At 49.1% G+C, this 20,413-nt stretch overlaps 1 protein-coding gene across 15 annotated transcripts in view; it reads right to left on the reverse strand.

Moving 5' to 3' along the window:
• LOC121572490 (microtubule-actin cross-linking factor 1-like) overlaps positions 1-20,413 on the reverse strand; it is a 257,852-nt gene that overhangs the window by 54,262 nt on the left and 183,177 nt on the right. For all 15 annotated transcript variants that reach the window (XM_045221763.1, XM_045221764.1, XM_045221765.1 and 12 more), the window contains 6 exons: positions 19,930-20,171; positions 19,591-19,720; positions 18,511-18,710; positions 17,785-18,295; positions 16,547-17,541; positions 13,769-14,269 (listed from right to left, as the gene is read on the reverse strand). In XM_045221763.1, coding sequence (XP_045077698.1) covers positions 13,769-14,269; positions 16,547-17,541; positions 17,785-18,295; positions 18,511-18,710; positions 19,591-19,720; positions 19,930-20,171 — 2,579 coding nt within the window. The remainder of the gene's footprint in view (positions 1-13,768; positions 14,270-16,546; positions 17,542-17,784; positions 18,296-18,510; positions 18,711-19,590; positions 19,721-19,929; positions 20,172-20,413) is intronic.

Below are 20,413 nucleotides of genomic sequence, written 5' to 3' on the forward strand. Positions count from 1 at the left end.
TTGAGACACTGTACCAAGTACCTACAAACAACACCTTACCCTGAAATGTATCCTACCAAGCTGAGAGACTGACCCACTGACTGAAACACTGACCAGCCGTGTCAGTTTCTGTCTGACTAGATCTTGACCATTGATTATTAACCTCAATTAAAGATGAATGGAAATCGGTTATACCTCAGCCTGGGTCTCTATGTCGGGGCAGGGTGAGGGCGCTCCTCCCTGCCCTGTGGTCACTGGACCTGAGGGGGACTCAAAGTCTGACCCTTCAGTCTCTGTTGTGGCCCCTGGGGGCCTCTGGTCCTCCAACTGGCCCTCCCTGAAAAGCCCCTGGAGTAACCCGGATTCCAGCTCCTCCCACTCACTGTTGGTGCAAGGGGGGTCCAAGGCCGAGCCGTCAGACTCCCAGTCACTGTCCCCGGTCATGGACCCAAGGATGAAGTCCACTCCCGACTGGGTACCCTCAGAGTATGAGTCTCCATAGTCCAGCTCCTGGGCGTCCTCGCATGCAGAACCTCCGTCGGACACCTGTAGGAGCCGCTCCGGGGCTGCCAAGTAAACAAAGCTGTCAGCGCAAAGGAAGGCCCCCTCGTCTGGCTCAGGGCAGGGTTTGGGGAAGGGGCTGGGGGGTGATGAGGATTCCAGCGGGGAGGGTGGGCAGTCCTGGGGGAACAGGGGTGGCACGGACACCGCCAGGTAAACAAAACTGTCAGTGGCCACAAAGGCGTCCGAGTTTTTGCTGTCCAGGCCTGGCCCTCTTGGCTCGTGCTCGACGGAGGACAGTGGTAAGGGTGAAGGTGGGGCAGAGTCTATTTGTTGGGCAGGGGAGTGTGTATGAGGGAGAGAGTCTGCAAGAGCTTTGGGGGTGCTTGCGGACCTCTGGTCCATGTCCTGCCCAGACATGTCCAGAGAAGAAACCTCATCTGCGGGGACAGAGCAGTCCCGAGTCTCTGATGACGCAAGTGTCATCCCCTCAGTGACAGAGGTCGTCTCCTTGGCAACGTCACTAATCTCTGAAGAGAACAGCTCCTCTTGACAGGAAGTTTGTACATCAACATCCTCTGCAGCACTAACCCTCATTTCTCCATCTGTGTGGGTAGACCCGGGGGATTGGTTCACGCTAGCCTCCCCACTGTCCCAACTAGGCTCAGGTTGCTCACATGCACTCCAGTCCGGCTCCCCCTCCTTCTCCACCTCTTCCCCCTCGGCATAAGGGTTCTGTGGGCTGGGGGATAGAGGAGGTGGGGAGGCCGTCTGGAGGCACAACCCTGTTTCCTCGCTCACTTCCTCGACCTCTTGATCCGATGATGCCCCGCTGTCCAGGTCCCACTCAGTCTCAGCGGGAGGGTCGTGTTCACAGTCGTTCTGGGTGGTGTCGGACAAAGCAGTTCTGTCCGGCTGGGACATGTGGACCCCGCTTGAGTCTGACTCCGGGAGAGGTCCGCAGACAGAGTCCATCTCAGTAGTCTCGGGACAACTCTGCTCTTCTTCATCAATATGATATTGTTCATATTCAATAAGAACCTGATCGAGTTCATAACAGGGTTGTACTTCCTCCAGGTCAGTGTGTTCAGTAGTCTGTGGTTGGACCTGGTCCATGTGTTCAGGACTAGGTGGTGGTGAAACTGTGTAGGGGTTTTCCAACCGGGGCTCAGTCCAATCAGTCTCTGTGCTTTGATCGATTTCCATAGGGAGAGTTTCCACAAAATATATACAGGCATCAGTGGCTTCCTCCAGCTCTTCTTCTTCTTCCTCTACCTCCTCCTCTACACTGGCTAGGGTGTAGGGATCTGTTGGCTCACTAGATTCAGGGTCCACCGATCTCTCCCCTCCCTCCTCCTCTAAACATTGTCTCTCCAGCTCTAGGAAAAGGTCATCTGAGCCGGCACCTGAGCTGGGGCAGGGGGAGGCACTGGGGGCCCTAGGCCCACCAAAACCTGTTGGAGGGGTCAGAAGGGGCCAATGTCCAGAAGACTCTGATTGTTGGAGTTCCCAGCCCTCTCCAGAGTCCCCCTCCCAACATTGGTCAATTATCTCCTTATTCTCCAGCTTCAGCACTGCCTCCCACTCCCTCTCCTCTCTCCTAGTCCTTTCCTCCTCTTCTTCAATTTCTCCTTTCTCATCTGCCACTTCTTCCCCCTCTCTTTTTCCTTCCTCCTCCATCGCCTTTTCTTTTTCCTCCCCCCCTTTCCCTTCCTCCTCCATGTCCGCTTCTTCCTCCTCCAGCTCCTGTAAGATCCTGCGTTCATCCTCCTCGAATTTGAGCTCAGAGGCGGTTCGCTGCCGGAGCTCACCGTTAGGGGGAGCCCATCCCAAGAGTCCCACCTCACCCCCCTCCTGGCTGAGGCAGGGGGAGAGAGGCAGCCCTCCATGGGCCAGCCCCTCCTCTTCCTGGAGGAAAGGTGAGGGGGGGTCCAGTAGGTAGAATGACTCCTCGTCCAGGTCACTGTCCTCTCCCAGTAAGGGGGGCAGGGGGGGCAGGACGGGGAAGAGGTGGCGCATGCCCCCGTGGGACCTCTTGCCCCCTCTCATGCTGCGAGGCCAGGTGCGTGCTTTGGTCGGGGGGCAAAACACAGGTTTTGGTGGGGCCAACTGGGGTAGGAGAGGGGCGTTGTCCAGGTCTTGTTCTAGGAGAGGAGAGTCAGTCTCTCTTTCAGAGTCAGAAGCCTTGGCCGCTTCAGGGTTCTCGTCTGTAATTATTTTGATACCAGCTTTGGGAGATACAGCTGGGGGCCTATGATGCTTGTCCCTTTTTTTGTCCAGCTGTGTGGAAGCACCGGGACTCTGCTGTGGGGTGATCACAGAGCCCTGGTGGGGTTGGGCAGGTAACTGCATCGATGGCTGTTCTTTTGAGGGGGAGGGTAGTGCATGTATTTGCTTGTGTTGTTTTTGGAGCAGGGGGTGAAGTTGTTTTTGCCTGCTGACTGGGTGTTGTTGGAGGGGGGGAATGGGACTCACTGTCAACGAAGGGGAGGAAGAGACAGGAGGAGTGTGAGGACCCCCGGATGACAAAGTGGAAGGTGAGTAAGGAGGTAAGGGGGGTGTGGAGGTGGGGGTTGGTGGTGGAAGTAGAGAAAGTGGAATCCCAGGACCAGACAGACGCTTCTCAACACTCTCCCCAGGAGAAAACTCAAGCCTCTCTGCAAACTCCGGGTAACTGGGGGGCATAAACGCTTTCCAGGAACGACGATTGGGGTTGTCTTTCTTATCACCGCCCTGGTGGCGCCTTTTTACTGCAGCTGCCCCACAGGAGGCAGAGGACAAGGGTGTGATGGGTAAACCAGAACCACCGCAACTTCCAGGTGGCGACATGCTCTGGGGATCGCCAGTTAGCTTGAGGGCATCAAAGATCACCCTTTCATCCAGTCTTTTAACTCCGGCATCAGCGTGCGCCCTTGACACAAAGACGCTCCCTAAGTCAGCCCCGATGGTGCCGTTGCTGGAGAGGGTGCTTGCCTCTCCGCCGCCGCCGGAGCCCAGGGTGCTGCGCGAGGGCTGGCTGAGCTTGGAGGACCCCTGGTCAATCTGCTCGTTGATGCGCATGGTGTCGTAGATGGAGCGCTGGGGGACATAGCAGTCCTCGATGTAGGCCTCATCCTCGTCCCCTTTCCCCAGGCATCGGGGGTTTTGCCTCAGGCAGTCCGGCCGGCTCAGGGGCTTCCCCATCCCTCAGCTGACCCTGGGGGAGATCCCCTGACGGCCTGCAGTGGTCCTTTATAGGGGCAGGGTGGCCCCCTTGGGGACGGGGCCAATAAGTATTCCACAGAAAACAATGGGGAAAATACCTCAATTGGTTGGTTGAAAATAGTTCAGTTGCTCAACCGTTCCCGGTCCAATCCACAATCCCAAACATTAATCCGCGTCAATGACCAAAATGACCCAAAATCTCAAAGGTTTGCAATCCACAGTACAAGTCTATAGGTCCGCATGTTACTATGTCACTTCAATAGCAGTGCAGCAGCATATCCCAGCGCTATCTGAAATGCAGGGGAGCATCAGTGAGTGAGTGTCCTGCATGCAGACGCTCCTCTCCTCCGGCAGCATGTTAATCAGCACTGCTTGTTTGGAAGGTTGTCAGGAAGGAGGCAGGGGCTGTGTCATAGACGTCCAAAGTCCAGAAGGAGGTGAGTGCCGTGGAGATAACATCCCTTTGTTCCGTTTTTTATTTTTACATGAACTCCCGCTCACTCACACACAGTCGTTCAACTCCCTAGTCCTGAATCCTTTCCCACTCTCCTTGCTGGTACAGTACTTCCTCCTCATTCTGCCACAACAGGATAAGCAGAAGAGAAGGGTTGAGCAACTTTAACTGTCTCAGTGAGAAGCAGCCAGAGAAGTGTGTAAAGTCTCCTTTTAAGGTGTGAAATCCACTACTCCCTGATATAAAAAGAGGTTGTGCAGGGGTGAAAAAACGAGTTCCAATGGCTTTGTTGCCCTTTTTCTTGTCTTAGTTCAAATTTGTTGTCAACCCAAAACCATGAGAATGACTTAAGAAAAGAGTTGATCCTTCACAGTGTTTTGAGGGAATCAAAACAAATGCAGCAAAACGAAAAAAAATCTCATACAAAGTAACCGAGCAGTCACTCATAGCCTGTTTTGGTCCTGTGAGTGTGTCCTTGCAGACAGTCTATATTTTCTCTCTCTCTCTATTTCCTCTCTTCCATTCCCATCACAAAGCATGAGTGGTGTGTGTCTGGAGGCAGTGCCCCGCTCTGTGCCTGGAGTGCTCCTTCATCCCTCTTGTCGACATCATCATTATCCTCATCATCATTAGCGATAAAAAGTCAATCCCATCACCCACCACTCCGCACAAGTCAGTCTTGCAATTCAAAAAGCAGAACAAAGAGATCCAGACCTTTTTCATAGCGTAGACTAGACGCCCGTCTATCATCTCCCTCTTTCCATGGTGCTGCTCATCCACAGCTCCAGGCAACAAGAGACAGTAAATCCAGAGTAGAGGCTGAATCCGGGAGGGGGTGAGAGGGTTCGTTAGGGAGAGAGGGTAGAGGGGTTGGGGGGGGGTTGAGCCCCGTCCAGCCGGGCAGAGCTGCTGTGAGTCGTGGGACTGTATCCAGAGGGCAGAGACCCAGACAGTAAGAGACCCAGTCTGAGCGCTGCCTCTGACTCTGCCTTGCAGGCGTTCTCTCTGTCAGACAATCCCCGGACACACTCCTTTCTTTCCTTCTCTCTCTTTTAGAGGCTCCTTAAATGAAAGAAACAACAAAACACCACGCAATCCCAGTTCTTCTTCCTCTGTTTTTTTTTGCATGCAGGCTCCCTTGCTTTCTTTCTTTCTGTCGCTCAGTCTCTCTGTTCTCAGGCCACTACACACACTGAAATGGTTTGCAGCTGCTAAATAAATCTCCCCACTTTTCCTCTCTCCCTCGCTCGCTCACTCAGTCACTCCCCCTTCTCTGTCTCTCTCGATCACTCACTCACTCATTCGTTTCTTCTCTGTCTCGCTCTCTCGCTCTCCTTTTCTAACTGTTTTTGTTTGAATTCAGCTCTGTTTGTTCTGTTTCCTGCTCTGGTATTAAAACACAGGAAGTGCTCCAATCATGCTGGTTTCCACTCCCGAAAAACACACATGTGAGAGGGGGAGTGAGCTACAGATAGGGAGAGAGGAAGGGAGGAGGGTGTGGAGCCAAAGAGGGGGTAGTGGCGAATGGAGGATTTTTCTTTTTTTAAAGAAATCACGGGATAACGAGAGAAGATTATCCCACGCGAAGCACTCGGCAAATCATCTTTCAAAATGAACGGATAAATAGACTGAGGATGAAATTAAAAGACTAACACAGGTGAGGGGGTTTGTTGCTAGGCAGGATGGTACTATTTCTCAGTGTTCACAACCAGCCACAAGCTCAGGAGGAGTGAAAGAGACGCTAGTAGTGTGAGACTGCTACATTCATCACTGCTTTGTAATCCAGAATTGAATCTCCTGGGCAAATCACCTCCCCCTCACAGCACAAAAACGCTGTCCGCAGAGAGGGAAATGATACAGAGAAACAGTGAGCGAGAGAAAGAAAGAGGGACAGAGGGAGGGGAGAAGGGGAGGGGTGAGTGATTGAGGGAGGGGAACTGCTAGCAAGCCAGGAAAAAAAGAGGCTTATCAATAACGGCTTTTGTATTTTCGAAAAAATAAACAGCCTATAGGCATACAAGGAAGTAGAACCTCTATCTATCCTGTTCCCCCCCTCCTTCCTCTTTTTTCCAGGTTTTCAAGCAGCCGGTTGCTATTCTCCAGCGTAGTGGGCGACAGTGTAAAACAATATGGAGAAGAGACACAAAAGTCGGCGATATTCAGTCAGTCTCCACTTGTGCATTCCCGTCTGCCGCTCCAGTGTAACCCAATCCAGCCGAGAGAGGAGTGTGTGTGTGTGTGTGGGGGGCAAAGGAGGTTAGGGGTTACAGAAAAGGGGGCCTCAGGATATCACACCAAAAATCTATGGAGACACAGTCGGTGGAATCCAGCAAGCATGACAGCAACCCCTGGCACCAGACAAAAGTGGAGTATTTTAACCAATGATGTATATAAACCCTGAATTGCTTAATCTATGTATTGGCCATTGAGAGTCTTTCAAGCCACCGGTCGGCCATATTGGCACTCCCCAGTAGGAGCAGTCCTCCCTAGGAATGAATGGAATTCTAAAGTATTTCAATTAATTGTTTTAAGGTCAAAATTACATGTATTTAAGTATTTTGTTGTTGTAGTGGGAACAGTAACATTAGTAATCTCAAATTATACTTTATACTTCCAAATATTTTTGGGAACGGTGTGGGAGTGCCAAGATGGAAGCACAGTGGCTTCAACACAGCGCCCCCTATCAGTCATCTAGTGTATATATAAAAATGGATTTTAACCAAGTTTGTTTTTCTCCTTGTATTCCGTCCTTGTATCCCTAATACAGTGCCAGTTGTGGTTCCGTTCCTCCTCCTCTTCCTCCACTCGTTCTTCTCTCTTATCCTCCCTTCCCCTTTTCAGTTGCTCTAACTGTTCGTTTAAAGTCCTCTGGCAGAGACAGCAGCCGATGTGAACTTAACTAATGCATGCCTGCCTTCTCCCTCTCGCTCGCTCTGTCGCTCTTTAGTCCACACACATTCTTCACTTGATAGGGGGAGGGAGTTCTCGCTCTCCCTCCCCCCTCCCTGTCGTCTAACCGTTGCTGCGAGCCACCCGTGGCCTGCATGTCAACCACGCTAAATACTCTTTCTCGTTAACTCCCCCTTCTTCCCACTCTCCCCCTCTCACTCCCTCTGTCAGTTGTGGTGCAGCTGTCATTGCTGCGTCCAAGGCAAACATCTTTATAGAAACAAAAGGGGTTTGTCCCTCCTCTGCTCAGCCTCTCCCCCCCCCAATCAAGCTTCGTCAGTCTCGCGCGACCTACAATGCCCCCACAGCACAACATGCTCCAAATTCAACCGCGCACACATGTAGGCCAGCTACCAGGAGAGATGGAAAGCCAGAGAGGGGAAAATGAGCGAGAGATAAAAAGAAAGAGAGAAACACACAAGGGGAGCACAGGAAATATAATATATCAATACAAAACTAAATAAACACCCTCTCCATTTTGATTGTGTCGGATTGGATCATTTTAGCATTCCATCCCTGACCCCTCTCGCAGTCTACATGTCCATCCCCCACTCCTCTCCAATAAATTGTCATTCATCCCCCGTTCATTTGGTCTGTCACGGCTGGTTAAAGAGTCACAGTTCTGACTCAGACAGGAAGAGGGAGGGGAGAGCAGGCCCCAAAATCCCCCAGCGAGCTAAACACAGTGGGGACTCAAAGCAATGGAATTCATTAACTTTTAGCCGTCAGCCAAAAGGCCATGCTGTAGGTCTCTAGACTTTATATAATAATGTAGGCCTACGACTGCCTCTGCAAAGTCAGTGGAGCTGTTAGGTGTTATATGCAGGTGTATAGGCACAGGATACTGACAGTATTGACTTTGCTGTGGCTGGTTTGCACACAAGAGAACTCCTGTAGAAATGAAAGTGTGCCCTCTCATTCCCCCTCCCTCTTCTCTCTCCTTTCCCTGTATGTCTCCCCCTCTCCTTTCCCCCTTTCCCTTTCTCTCAACAGAACTCAGTCCATATCTCACCCATCAATCCATATCTCCCCCATCAATCCGTATCGCATCTTTTTAAAGCACTGTCATTTAATGCAATTCTCTCAATTTTTCCCTTTCTCCCTCCCCTCCTTCCATTCCTCCTTTCCCTCCCCTCTCTTGCCTCCATTGCCTCTGCCCATTTCTTCCACTCGTATCCAGGCAGCGAGGAAGTGCTCTCCCCCTCTCTCTCAGCAGCAGTTTTATTATTAACTAGCAGCGTTTTACCTGAGCGGCTCAATGCGGCCATTGTTCCCCCGCCCCCCCCCCCTCCAGAGACAAAGAGAAGCATGGAAAACCACCCGGCAACTTCAATCATGCTGCCACAGTACATATAGTGAATAACAGGCTTGTCAATCAAATTAATACTGGTGGTACAATACTTTTAGGTGTTACAGATTGTTTAACTAAAGTCATGTGTGGCCAATGGTTTCGGAAATTAAAAATTCATACCTACCTGAAAGACTAGCATATTGTTCCTAAGACATTGCTACACTATGGTGTTACGCACTATTAGGCAGGGTCTGGAATGGATATGGAGCCCATATGTGAATGATAAAGGTTTTTTCCATAACCTAATCCTGGCCAAATTAGAGGTCACATTTCTGCTTTGTTCCCGGTTTCTGTGTTTTGCAAGTTAAAAATAGACACGCCGCACACAAACACACACACTCTCCCTCTCTCTCTCTCTCCAAACAACACCTGTGCTGGGCCCTGCTGTGGCCAGTGAGGGGTGAGTGAGTGGGCCAACTCTTTTCTCACACACAGCATTATACTATCCTTGGTATCCCACATTCCCATCTCTGAGTGTATTCCAACATTACATCAATTCTTCCACGTATATTATTGGGCTTCTTAATTTGACACATTATTCTAGTTGTGTTGTTTATGTAACGAAGCAGTGTATTTGTTATGATTGGTCTGGTAATGGTGACGATAAGGGGCGAGGGGAGATATGCTGTGGCATGCCTGTCTAATTCACAACAGCTGAGACAATATAGGACCCTGATAGCAGGGAGAGTGAGAGAAAGATGTAACACACACACACACGCATGCAACAGCACACACACACACACAGTGTGTGTGTTCTCACACAGTGAACAGGGTACAGGAAGGGTCAATTTGAAAATCCTCTGATATGATTAGTGAAAATTGTGTTAACCTGATCCAATCAACCCCTTAGGACAGAAAATAAACAACCATGAAAATGAACCAAAGAGTTCATGATCAAAAGGAGCTAAATAAATAAACAAAGTGGAGAACCACAAAATCGGGCCAGGTTTTAAGGATGATAAATGAGGAAAGTAACTATGCAAAGTCATGGGGAAGATATACTGGAACACCTAATCAACATGACATCATATTAACAGTAAATCAGGTCGCTTTCAATGTAAACTATCTATCGATCAAATAATATTTAGCAAAAAGAGACCCACCCCCAAACAGTTATTAAGTGAGGGGGGGGGGGGTAACAATAATTGAGGGAGCTGTAAGCTGATCCTAGAGCTGTGCCTATGGCCCACTCCTACCCGAAGCGTGCACATCAGCTACATCATAATCCCTTACAAGAAAGACTACCCCAGTATCCCTTACTGCATGTCTCTGAGGATTTGGTTGGAGGGTGGAGGGAGAGATGAGAGATCACACCTGGGTTCATATAATATTCTAAATAATTTCAAATACTTTAGCTGGGCTCGATTGAGCTTGCCTGTTGCACTGAACCAAACCCCGCTCACTTGCCACTCCAGACAGGCTAAAGCAGACGCTCTAAAGTAGTTGAACGATTTTAAATAGTATTTGAACCCAGGACGGGGGCCTATGCAGCAGGGAGGGTGGAGAGGGAGAGGGTGGAAACAGGGGTGAGGACAGCAGAGACGTGAGAGCATGATTTAAGGGAAGGATTCTTCACCAGTCACCTCTGTTCCCCTTACCAGCCCTACACAGGAATCCCCATTTGAGGTGGGGGACTTAAAGCTTCACAACACCCCTCAACTCATCCCTGTCCTGCTCCATAGACTAAGCCAGCTGTTCTGGGGCTAGGTAACATACAGTAGAGCCACACCCTGGAGTCTATGTATATGTATGTATGTATGTATGTGTGTAGTGTGTGTGTGTGTGTGTGTGTGTGTGTGTGTGTGTGTGTGTGTGTGTGTGTGTGTGTGTGTGTGTGTGTGTGTGTGTATCAGAGGATGTTTCTAATTCCAGCCTTTTTCGGGGGCGCGTCCGGAATCTCAGCTGTCTCCCCACCCTCCACACACACATCCTCCCGAGAGACACACACACCTTGTCGGCACACAAAACACCCCTAAATACACAAGTGAATTCTGCTGATCACATAAGAGCACAGTTACGCAGATCGTATGGCCATCTATAAAAACACACTTGATAAACAGCCTGAGTGTCCGAACACGGGCCAAGACGCCACATGTACGGAGAGGGACTGAGGACAAATGCCACAGGCCATTTAAAACAACACCTCCCTATCCTTCCCCTCCCTCTTTCTCTCATCTGCCCCTCTGTCTCTTTGTGACTCAATACGACTTCACTAATCTGACAATATCCCCTTCCACCTTACCCCCTAACCGTTACCACCCCCCCCTCTCTAATCTCAGGCATGATGACATCATCTCTGTGGATTGGGTAGTCTTTTTTCCTTCTTTCTAAACTGGGGTCTGGTGGGGGGGATGGGATTGTGGGGCAGTCAGGCAAGTCTGCTTTCAGGGCAGACAGACATGTTCAGGTTTGAAATGACCTGGAGAGATCCATTACAGCCCAGAGAGGAGAGAGGGCTTGAGAGAGAGGGAGGGAGGAGAGGAGAAGAGGGAGGGGTGAAATAGGGCAAGTGGGCTCCCTGAGTGAACGAAAGAGGATCTTAGGGAAAGGGAAGTCTTGCTTGTCCCCATCTGCCCCTCTCTCTTTTTCAACCTCTCACTCGCGCCCTCCCCACTCTTTCTGACTCTCTCTCTTTTACCCCCCCGTAGACGCCTTCCTATGCAGCCAGACTAACTCTCCATGCTCTAGACACAGTGCCGGCTGTACTTTTACAATGTGCCATTATTATTGCTCTTACTACCTGCCGTAGTCAATGCCAGCAATGGCCAGCTTTTCTACATTTACACTGGCACGTTCCATTAAGCTGTCTCCCTTCTCTTTTCCTCGCTCGCTAACTGCTGTTCAGCTATTCACAGATTTCTCTTTCGCTCTCCCCCTCTTTCGCTCCTCTCTCTGCTTGTCTTCTGCCAAACATCCATCCAGCTTGCTCTCATTAAGAGGGGGAAAGGAGAGAGAAGGTAGTGGGGGCCAGCCACAATATTATTAGTGTTGATAAATCAAGAGAGTACAGAATAAGAGAGAGCACAAGGAGGGAAAAGGAAGAAAGAGAAGAAAGGCAGCTCAAACTGTCTTGTATCCTCCCACACTAAGCTGAACCAATCAGAAACCAGTATATAGTAAGTCTAGCAACACACCTCCAATCAGCAACCACTGTGCAGTAAACCTAGCAACACACCTCCAATCAGCAACCACTGGGCAGTAAACCTAGCAACACACTTCCAGTCAGATAAGGCTTATCCTATATTTCAACATATTTATAATTACTCCTTTATATATGATATAATGGACAATTAACCAATCATTTACATAATCTACTTATAAATTCCCCCATACTACTGTAACTAGTCAATAAACAGATAAGAAGGGGGGTGTTACAAACGTACTTTCGTACCGGTACTTCTAGTGCAGAGGACGTGACATAAAGCCCAGGAAAAAACACTGTCTGTGAACTGTCTGTGTTGTACATTACTCATGAAATCTAATTTAACATTTCACAATGAATGGAAACCAATGGAAAGTAGTAGTACAATGGAGTGGCCCTGTTACTGTATTCCTATTTAGCAGGACACAGCAAATTCCTATGGTTAACTCCTATTGAACGTTGTACAGTAGATTCCTATTGAGGGGAGGGAGTAGGCTAATTCTTGTTGGCTGGGTTACCTAGCCTGGGATTTCTCCTAGATGGCTGGGGAGGATAGCTTGAAGAAAAAAACGAATGTATGGTGTGCGATTCGCTCTGGTATCAAATTTAGCCCGGCATCCATCACCGTGGTGACAGGCCCTAACAAGTTCCGAGGGCTGGCGCCGGAGCGGTAGGGGGTTGGAGGGGAGGTTGTGGGAATGTTGAGGGAACATTATAAGAACGTTTAGACGCGAGTGAGTCAGCATGGGCGAAGAAGTGCGTCAGACACTTGGAGTAGTGCAGTGCTGCAGTGACTAAAGTCTTCTCTCTGCCTGGCTCTAGAACTCTGTCACCCCCTGTAAAGCTCATCTGGACTATATCAACCCCTCCTTCCTTGCACATAGGCTCACTCAAGTCCCCTAAGGTAACACATCTCTAATACACACATACATACTGGACATTGCACGTGCCACCCACACACACACTCCTCAGTCCTCATACCCCCTCTTCCACTCTCCAGTGACTTGAATAAAGGATAGGGGGAGGGAAACGGGATACATCATCCCCCCAGACTGCTCTATAAATACAGCTGAGAGCCAGAGGAATGACTCAAGTTAGGAGAGGGGTCACACTCCATGACAACACCCTCCTCACAGCCCACGGTCGGAGCGGAGTCGGGAAAGAAACGTCACCCGACCAAAATCCTGTTTCCTCCTGTGATAATACAAGAGCATGAAGGGTAGGGAAGTAGTGCGAGTTGATTTGTAGAAGAGAGGATGCCACAGTACACATACAATAGGCATAGTCCCACAGACAGAGAGAGACATGTACTCAAAGCATCTGTGCTAGAAGAGGAGGCTTAATCCACGATGTTCAACCACCAAGAAGGGTCAAGTACTTTCCTCTGAGAACTCTCCCAAGAAATTACTCTTATGTAACTAAAGGCTTTCAAAAGGATCTGTGTTAGTAATTGTTTATTTCAATAAGACGCACTAATACTTTTACAGGTCAGAGTTAAGCACCAACAGAGGTTCTAACAAAATGGCCGCCAGAGCAACTACTATGCAATAACATATACAATGTCAGTTAGAATTCTATGCACAATATTTACTGAATATAATTCAAACCAAAGAAACACATCAAGCTCAATTCTAGAATAACTACAGCTTCACAATAACCATAGCTGGACTGGTTCTAATAGCTGGTTCTAATATCCGATACATCCGTAACGCAATGTTTCCCAAATGGTGGCTTGTGGCTAGATAATACTGGAGCTGTGGCTAGAAATGTACGTTTTCCATTCTCTGAGAAATCACAAGAAAATTCAGAAGGCTGTTCATTGATGCCGGCACCAAAAACACTTGGGAAACTCATGCCAAGCTCACTTCTATGAGGCTGTGCTACAGTATAACCATAGCTGGCTCTACCCAATTTACCAATATCTGAAGACATAATGTCCAAAAATATTACACGGTACCGCAACCAAAACAAAAACTTATCAGAGAACAAAAGCACAAGACAAAACAAATACATATTACAATAGAGTAGCCATAGAAAGAGAATGACTTCCAGGCCTGGATAAACTCAATATGGCCGGCGGCCCACCCATCACGGAACGTTGACTTGAACGAGATTGTCCATTCTAGTCATTCCATTTCAGTCGTAGCACATTCACATTTCCAACCATAAACATCAAACTTGTTCTTACCTTGAACTCGTGCAGCTGCTGCTTGATGGTTTCCACCTCCGTCCCCACCACGCCCTGCGCGTTAAGTCCCTCCTCTGCCCTTCCCAGTAGCCCTTGCAGCTCCGCCACCTGGGCGTAGAACTCTCCCACCTTCTCGGCAGCTGCCTCGATCTGCCCCAGTCTGGCCTGGCCCCTCTCGGCCAGCTTCCCAGCTTGGCGGCTCAGGGCCTCAGTCTCTCTCCTCAGGGCGAGGAGATCGGGAGATGACCCCTCTCGGCGGAGCATGGCGGTGCAGTCGCCCCCGTGACCTTCAAGCTCCGACCTCAACGTGGCCAGGTGAGCCAGGAAGGTGCGGACGGCATCCGCCTGCGAGGCAAGCGAGTCGGCATCACGCCGCACGGGGCTCAGAGAGTCCAGCTCGTCGTCCAGGTCGGCCAGGCGGGAGAAGAGGTCGCGCACCGAGGACTGGACTTCCCCCACACCCTTGAGACGGGACTCCAGGGTGGAACAGCACTGTTCAATCTAGAGGGGGGTGGGAAGTGGGAGAAGTGGGGAGGGAGGGAAGGGGGAGAAGGGGGGAGAGAGAGAGAGTTAATAATGTTAGCAAGTTGAAAGTGGCATGGTGCCTTGCTGATGTAATAATATGATATAAATAGCGGGACAAATAAAATGCTGATTCATGTAGCCTAGTTAATGTATCCTAGCTCTTTGTTTTGATGACTAACTATCTCATTAATCAAATCAAATACCATATTGATTTGTAAGTGAAACCAGTCTATAAGTAACTATCTATGGCACATTTCGGACCTATACATACAGTGCCCCATAATGACAAAGTGAAAACATGTTTACAAATGTTGCAAATGTATTGAAAATGAAATACATACATATTTAATTTACATAAGTATTCACACCCTTTTGCAAATTAAACTCAGGTTCATCCAATTTCCTTTGATCATCCTTGAGATGTCACTTCAACTTGATTGGAGTCCACCTGTGGCCAATTCCACTGTTTGGACATGATTTAGAAAGAAACACACCTTGCTATATAGGTCCTACAGTTGACAGTGTATGTCAGAGCAGAAACTATACCATGAAGTCCAAGGAACTGTCCATAGATCTCCAAGATATATCTGGGGTAGGGTATAAAAATATTTGTATAGTGTTGAAAGTTTCCAAGAGCACAGTGGTCTCCATCATTGGGAAATTGAAAAAATATGGGACTACCCAGACTCTGCCTAGAGCTGGCCGTACGACCTAACTGAGCAACCGGGCAAGAAGGACCTTGGTCAGGGAGGTGACCGAGAACCCAATGACCACTGACAGAACTACAGAGTTCCTTGGTTGAGATGGGGGAACCTGCCAGAAGGACAACAGTCTCTACCGCACTTCACAAATCTGGGCTTTATGGGAGCGTGGCCAGACGGATGCCACTCCTGAGAAAAAGGCATATGACAGCACGCCTGGAGTTTGCAAAAAGGAACGTGAAATACTCTGATTCTAATGCAAAATATTCTGTGGTCTGATGAGACAAAATGTAACTCTTTGGCCTGAATGCAAAGCGCTATGTCTGGAGAAAACCTGCACAGCTCATCACCTGTCTAATACCATCCCTACCATGAAATATTGTGGTGGCAGCATCATGCAATGGGGATGCTTTTCAGCAGCAGGGACTGGGAGACTGGTAAGGATAGAGGGAACAATGAATGGAGCCAAACACAGGCAAAGCCTTGATGAGAACCTGCTTCAGAGTGCAAACGACCTTAGAAAGGGGTGAAGATTTACGTTCCAACAGGACAACGAGCCCAAGAATACATCCAAAGCAATGCTGGAATGGCTTCATAACAATAATGTGAAAGTCCTTGAGTGGCCCAGCCAAAGCCCAGACTTGAATCCCATTGAAAATCGGTGGAAAGACTTGAAGATTGCTGTTCACTGCCGCTCCCCATCTAACTTAACAGCGCTTGAGAAAATCCGCAAGGAAGAATGGGAGAAAATCCCCAAATCCAGATGTGCAAAGCTGATACAGACATACCCAAGACGACTCGAAGCTGTAATCGATTCATGGGTGTGAATACTTATTTAAAAGAGCTATTTCTCTATTTAATTTTCAATACATTTGCAAACATTTCTAAAAACAGGTTTTCACTTTGTCATTGTGGGTTATTGTGTGTAGATGGGTGAGATGTTTTTGTTGAATACTTTTTGAAGGCACTGTATCAATATACAGTACAATGCTCTTGACTCGTTGGTTTACATTTCAGTAAAGTGATTAAGTGGTCTGAAGTTTTCTATCTGTACAATGACCATATAAGATCACTGGAACTGCTAATACTTGAACTCCTCTGTCAGCTTAAATACGTTCTGTTCTCTATCTCAACTCACACACAAACACGCACATACATACATACATACAGGCTCACACACACTGTCACACACACGCCCTGACACCCTCGCACACAACGACCCCTGCTAAAACTAGATCCTCCTTTGTATCAGCCACACTCCAGGCTGAACAGATTGGCTGTGTTACAATACTCACTAATGTAATTGTAAAGGACGAGTATTAGTGATAAGTCCAACATACCCAAACAAATGCTTTCAAAAGAGAAAAGGCTGTTGAAGAGTACTGAGACACCCTTATTGTATTTGAGTGTAATATATTTTTGAAAACTATGCTTCATTTTTGGAACATTCTCCTATTGAACAGAATACAGTGCTCTATCCTTAATCTGAGTGTCTATGAAATATTTATATATGAAATACAGTGTATACTAAATTCCTCACACATCTTCTCACCTTTTCGCTTACGTCTCCAAACTCTCGGTCTGTGTCTCGAGCCTGCTGCTCCAGCCTCTGTCCTCCCTGTCCGCCGCCCCCTGCTGTCTGGGGTGCGTCCTGCACCAGCCCCTGGGCCAGATCCCTCAGGTAGGCCACCTGTGGCTGCAGCGAGTGCAGCGTCTCCTGCTGGCTCCTCAGCCGCTCCAGGCTTTTGTTGCTGCACGCCTGTGGGCCCAGCGCCTCCTGCACCTCGATCTGATGCCGCGCCGCCTCCAGCCTCCTCTCCACCGCCTGCCGGCCGTCCTCAAACTCCTTAAGTCGACCCGCTAACTCTTCCAATTGGGAAACACAGTTCTGGAGCTTTTCTGCCAGCCCGTCGACTCTACGGTTGAGTTGGGCTTTTTCGTCGCGTATGTCTTCCTCTCCGACGCGGCAGTGTTCCAGGAGTTGGTCGGCCGCGGTGTTTAAACCCTCCAGGAGGAGGCGACGGCGCTCCAGGTCCAATCCCAGCTGCCTGGCCTTCTGCAAGGCCTCGTCCAGGGCCGCAGGGTCGAGGGAGGGCTGGATGTCAGCCTCCCGCTTCTCGCACTCTGCCACCCAGGGCGTGAGCTCGGCGCGGTGCTGCTGGTAACTCTCGGCCTTGGTCAGGGCGGTTTTCAGCCGGTTCTGGCGTTCCGCGATGCATTGATTTAGCTCATCCCAGTCCTGGCGTAGGGTGGTGAGCCGGGACTGTAAGGCTGATTGTTCTTCGGCGCCGGTGGGTAGCGAGGCGAGCAGAGAGGCCCCCTCGGCCTGGATGAGCTCGTAGGGGCCACGTTGGCTGGCAACCCCGCGATGAAGCTCGTCTTGCTGGGCAAGCAGGGTCTGGAGAGCCTCAGGCTGGCAGGGGAGAGAGTCGACGGTAGAGTCTCTTTGACCACCCTGGTTGTCCAGCCAGCTCCGCAGCTCCTCAAACATCTGCTGGAATTGCTGGGTGCTGGAGAGAGCGGCTTGGAGCTGGGACAGACCGTCAGCTGAGGGAGAGGACAGAGGATTTTAATGCTATTCATTTACAGATGTTTTGATGAAGAACATTCAACCAGATGGAGTAGCTACCTAAGCCTGAGAGAGGTTGTAGTGCTGGATTCAAAACCACTAGCCATGATGAGACCAAAAAATAAAAAACTTTACCCTCTACATACAAATACTACTGAAGCCAATAGAGATTCATACAAACAGAATTAAGATAAACACCATAGACAAAACAGAACACTCACCGGCCCTCTCCTCCAGGCTCCTTAGCGGGCCACTCACGCTCTCCAGCCTCTTCTTCAGTTCGTCTCTCAGGTAAGGTTCAATCACGATGGCGCTCAGCTCGCCGCAAAGCTTCTCCGCCTTGCCCAGCTCCTCCCTCCTCTGCTCCAGCTCAGTGCGGATCTCGCCTGTCTCCTGCAGACGCCGTTTCAGGGCCTCGGGCTGAGCACTGAGTGAGGCCTGGCCATCCAGCCGCTCGCCTAGCGCCCCCACGCTGACCGAGAGGTCCTTCAGCAGGGCCTGGTAGCGCTCGCTGGTGCCCTGGGCCTGGTCGATGTGCTCCGAGCGCTGGGACAGACGTTGAGTGAGGTCGTCCCACTGCTGAGAGATGGAGGCCAGGTCGGACCGGACCTCCGCAAGGTCCTTGTCATCCTGCGGGGAGGAGTCACCACCAGACGGGGAAAGGATGCCCTCGGCCGCCTGGGTGAGTTGGTCGAACTGGGGCCGGCGGGTCTCAAACTCACGCAGCATGAACTGTGGAGGTTGGAGGGATAGGAAAGAAGAGGAGTCGGAACATTATCCGTCAATGAGGAATAATTTCTACATTTTGGCTAGTACAATTTATCACTAATTCATAAGAATGCGGTTGGTATTGGTATTTACAGAATTGGCAAGTTGTGGACAATCTATTGTGACATTCTTATTCATTATTTTGCATGTGTTCAACACAGTTAACATCCTCTATGTACCTGCACTTGTTGTTTCTGGGTGTTCAGCATGTTGGGGTCGATGCTCAGGGGTCCCAGCACACTCATCATCAGCTCCTTCTCTCTGAGCCACGGCCCCAACTGACTGGCTGCTGTGGCAAAGCATCCCAGCCTATCAGCACAGGTCTCCAGTTCCGTCTGCCTCTGTACTGCCGTCTCATTGGCCTTTGCCCAGCGGGAGTCTAGGTAAATAGGAAGTGAACGTTGGAGTGAAAAACCATAGCAACTATTACTTATATTAAAAAATGACTAACAAACTAGTGGAGAACCATAACAGTGAAACTCATGGGTTCCATGAGTGACTCAGCAAGACTGAATAATCATTATGATTATAGACACAATCTTTTTTTGCAGTTGAGGAGGAGTGCCAGGATGGCTGTGCTGTGGCTTCGATACAGCGCTCCCTGTCAGTCATCCTTTGTTTATACACATCATTGGGAAGAACCTTCCCCCTGGACCTGTGTTAATGTTCAACATGCATTAACTAATTTTTATTCTGCCTCTGTACGCTTTCCTCTAGAGTGAGTCTTGGATCCACATGGCTTTGAAATAAGGCCTTGTGTGAAATGTGTGGAGAAAGGAGCTCTGCCGTGTTCCTACCTTAAATATCACAGGGCTATATCAGGTATATCAGGTCAGGGTAAAGATATAAAGTATTTGAAGGTGATTTTAATAGCTTTGACAAGGAGTCATCCCATTCATTCGCTACCTAATATTGATCTTAACCTCCCACATATTCTTTGTTCTTCACCTTTCAAGACGTGAAAAAAGCTAATAACCTTTGCTGACGCCTTCTCATTAAATCTGAAATAACTACTATATTAGCCTGTCTTCTTATCCTCTGAAATGTACCTCACTTAATCAAACGTCATATGTTCCTTAAACTGATGAATCTACCATTCAAAATGGATGGCCCTATTCATTATTTGATTCAGGGCCAAGTCTTATGTTGATGCCCATGCAAATTATATAGGCCTACTGGTTCCTTATGTTAGAATGTGTCCCTTACCTCATAACTATTCAAAATGGCCGACCCTATTCATCCATCCCAGTACCACTCACCGATCTCCTTCATTTGTTGTCTCCAGGTGTCTGCCTCTGGGGAGTCTGGGTTGTCTGCTATCAGCTTCTCCAGGGTGCTCTTCAGCTCCTCCACCTTCCCAGAATGCTCTGCCAGCTCAGACAGTAAGGCCTAAAGTATAGAGAACAAACAGCTATATCAGTATGTTGTATACAAAAAGACAAGAATAAGCATGTAGAACGTAAGCAATAGAAAGTACAATATGTTTATGTCAGCTAGGGGGTGATAACACTGATTTTCCAACGTAGCATTGTTGACCAACTAGCAGACATAATAAAGCCCAATATTGACTGTGGTTTGACCCAAGTCCAGACACTCACCTTGTTCTCCTGGGCCTGGGCGCGTACCAACTCCGGTTTGGAGGGGGAGGTGGTGGTCTGGCCCAGGTGCAGGCTGTTCTCCCGGTCTCGCAGCCAGCGGCTGAGCTCCTCGGTACCCTGGCTGGCCTTCTGTCTGAGCTCCAGAGAAGCCTCCTGGTGCCTCTGTCTGTTCTTCAGTTCCCCTCCCAGCTCCTCGTAACGACCGTTCACTTCGGCCACCGCCACCTGCAGCTCTGTCAGGTCTGAGAGAAAGAAGAGGAGGAGCACCAATCTATCAAACAAATCCAATCACATTTAATTGGTTATGGTGTTTTTCATTCCACAGATGGAAAAGCAGAGTCACGCAGTTATATGGTGTGTTGTTCTCCCACTACGACTCGGGAAATCATGCAGTTTATTAGGCTACAGATGAAATAAGTTATGATGAACTTCACAGGGTGGTGAAAGTGCAAGGTGATGAGCTTGATACTCCTTTTCAATAAAT

The sequence above is a fragment of the Coregonus clupeaformis genome, chromosome 8 (genome assembly GCF_020615455.1).
Source record: "Coregonus clupeaformis isolate EN_2021a chromosome 8, ASM2061545v1, whole genome shotgun sequence".
NCBI classification, from domain to species: domain Eukaryota; kingdom Metazoa; phylum Chordata; class Actinopteri; order Salmoniformes; family Salmonidae; genus Coregonus; species Coregonus clupeaformis.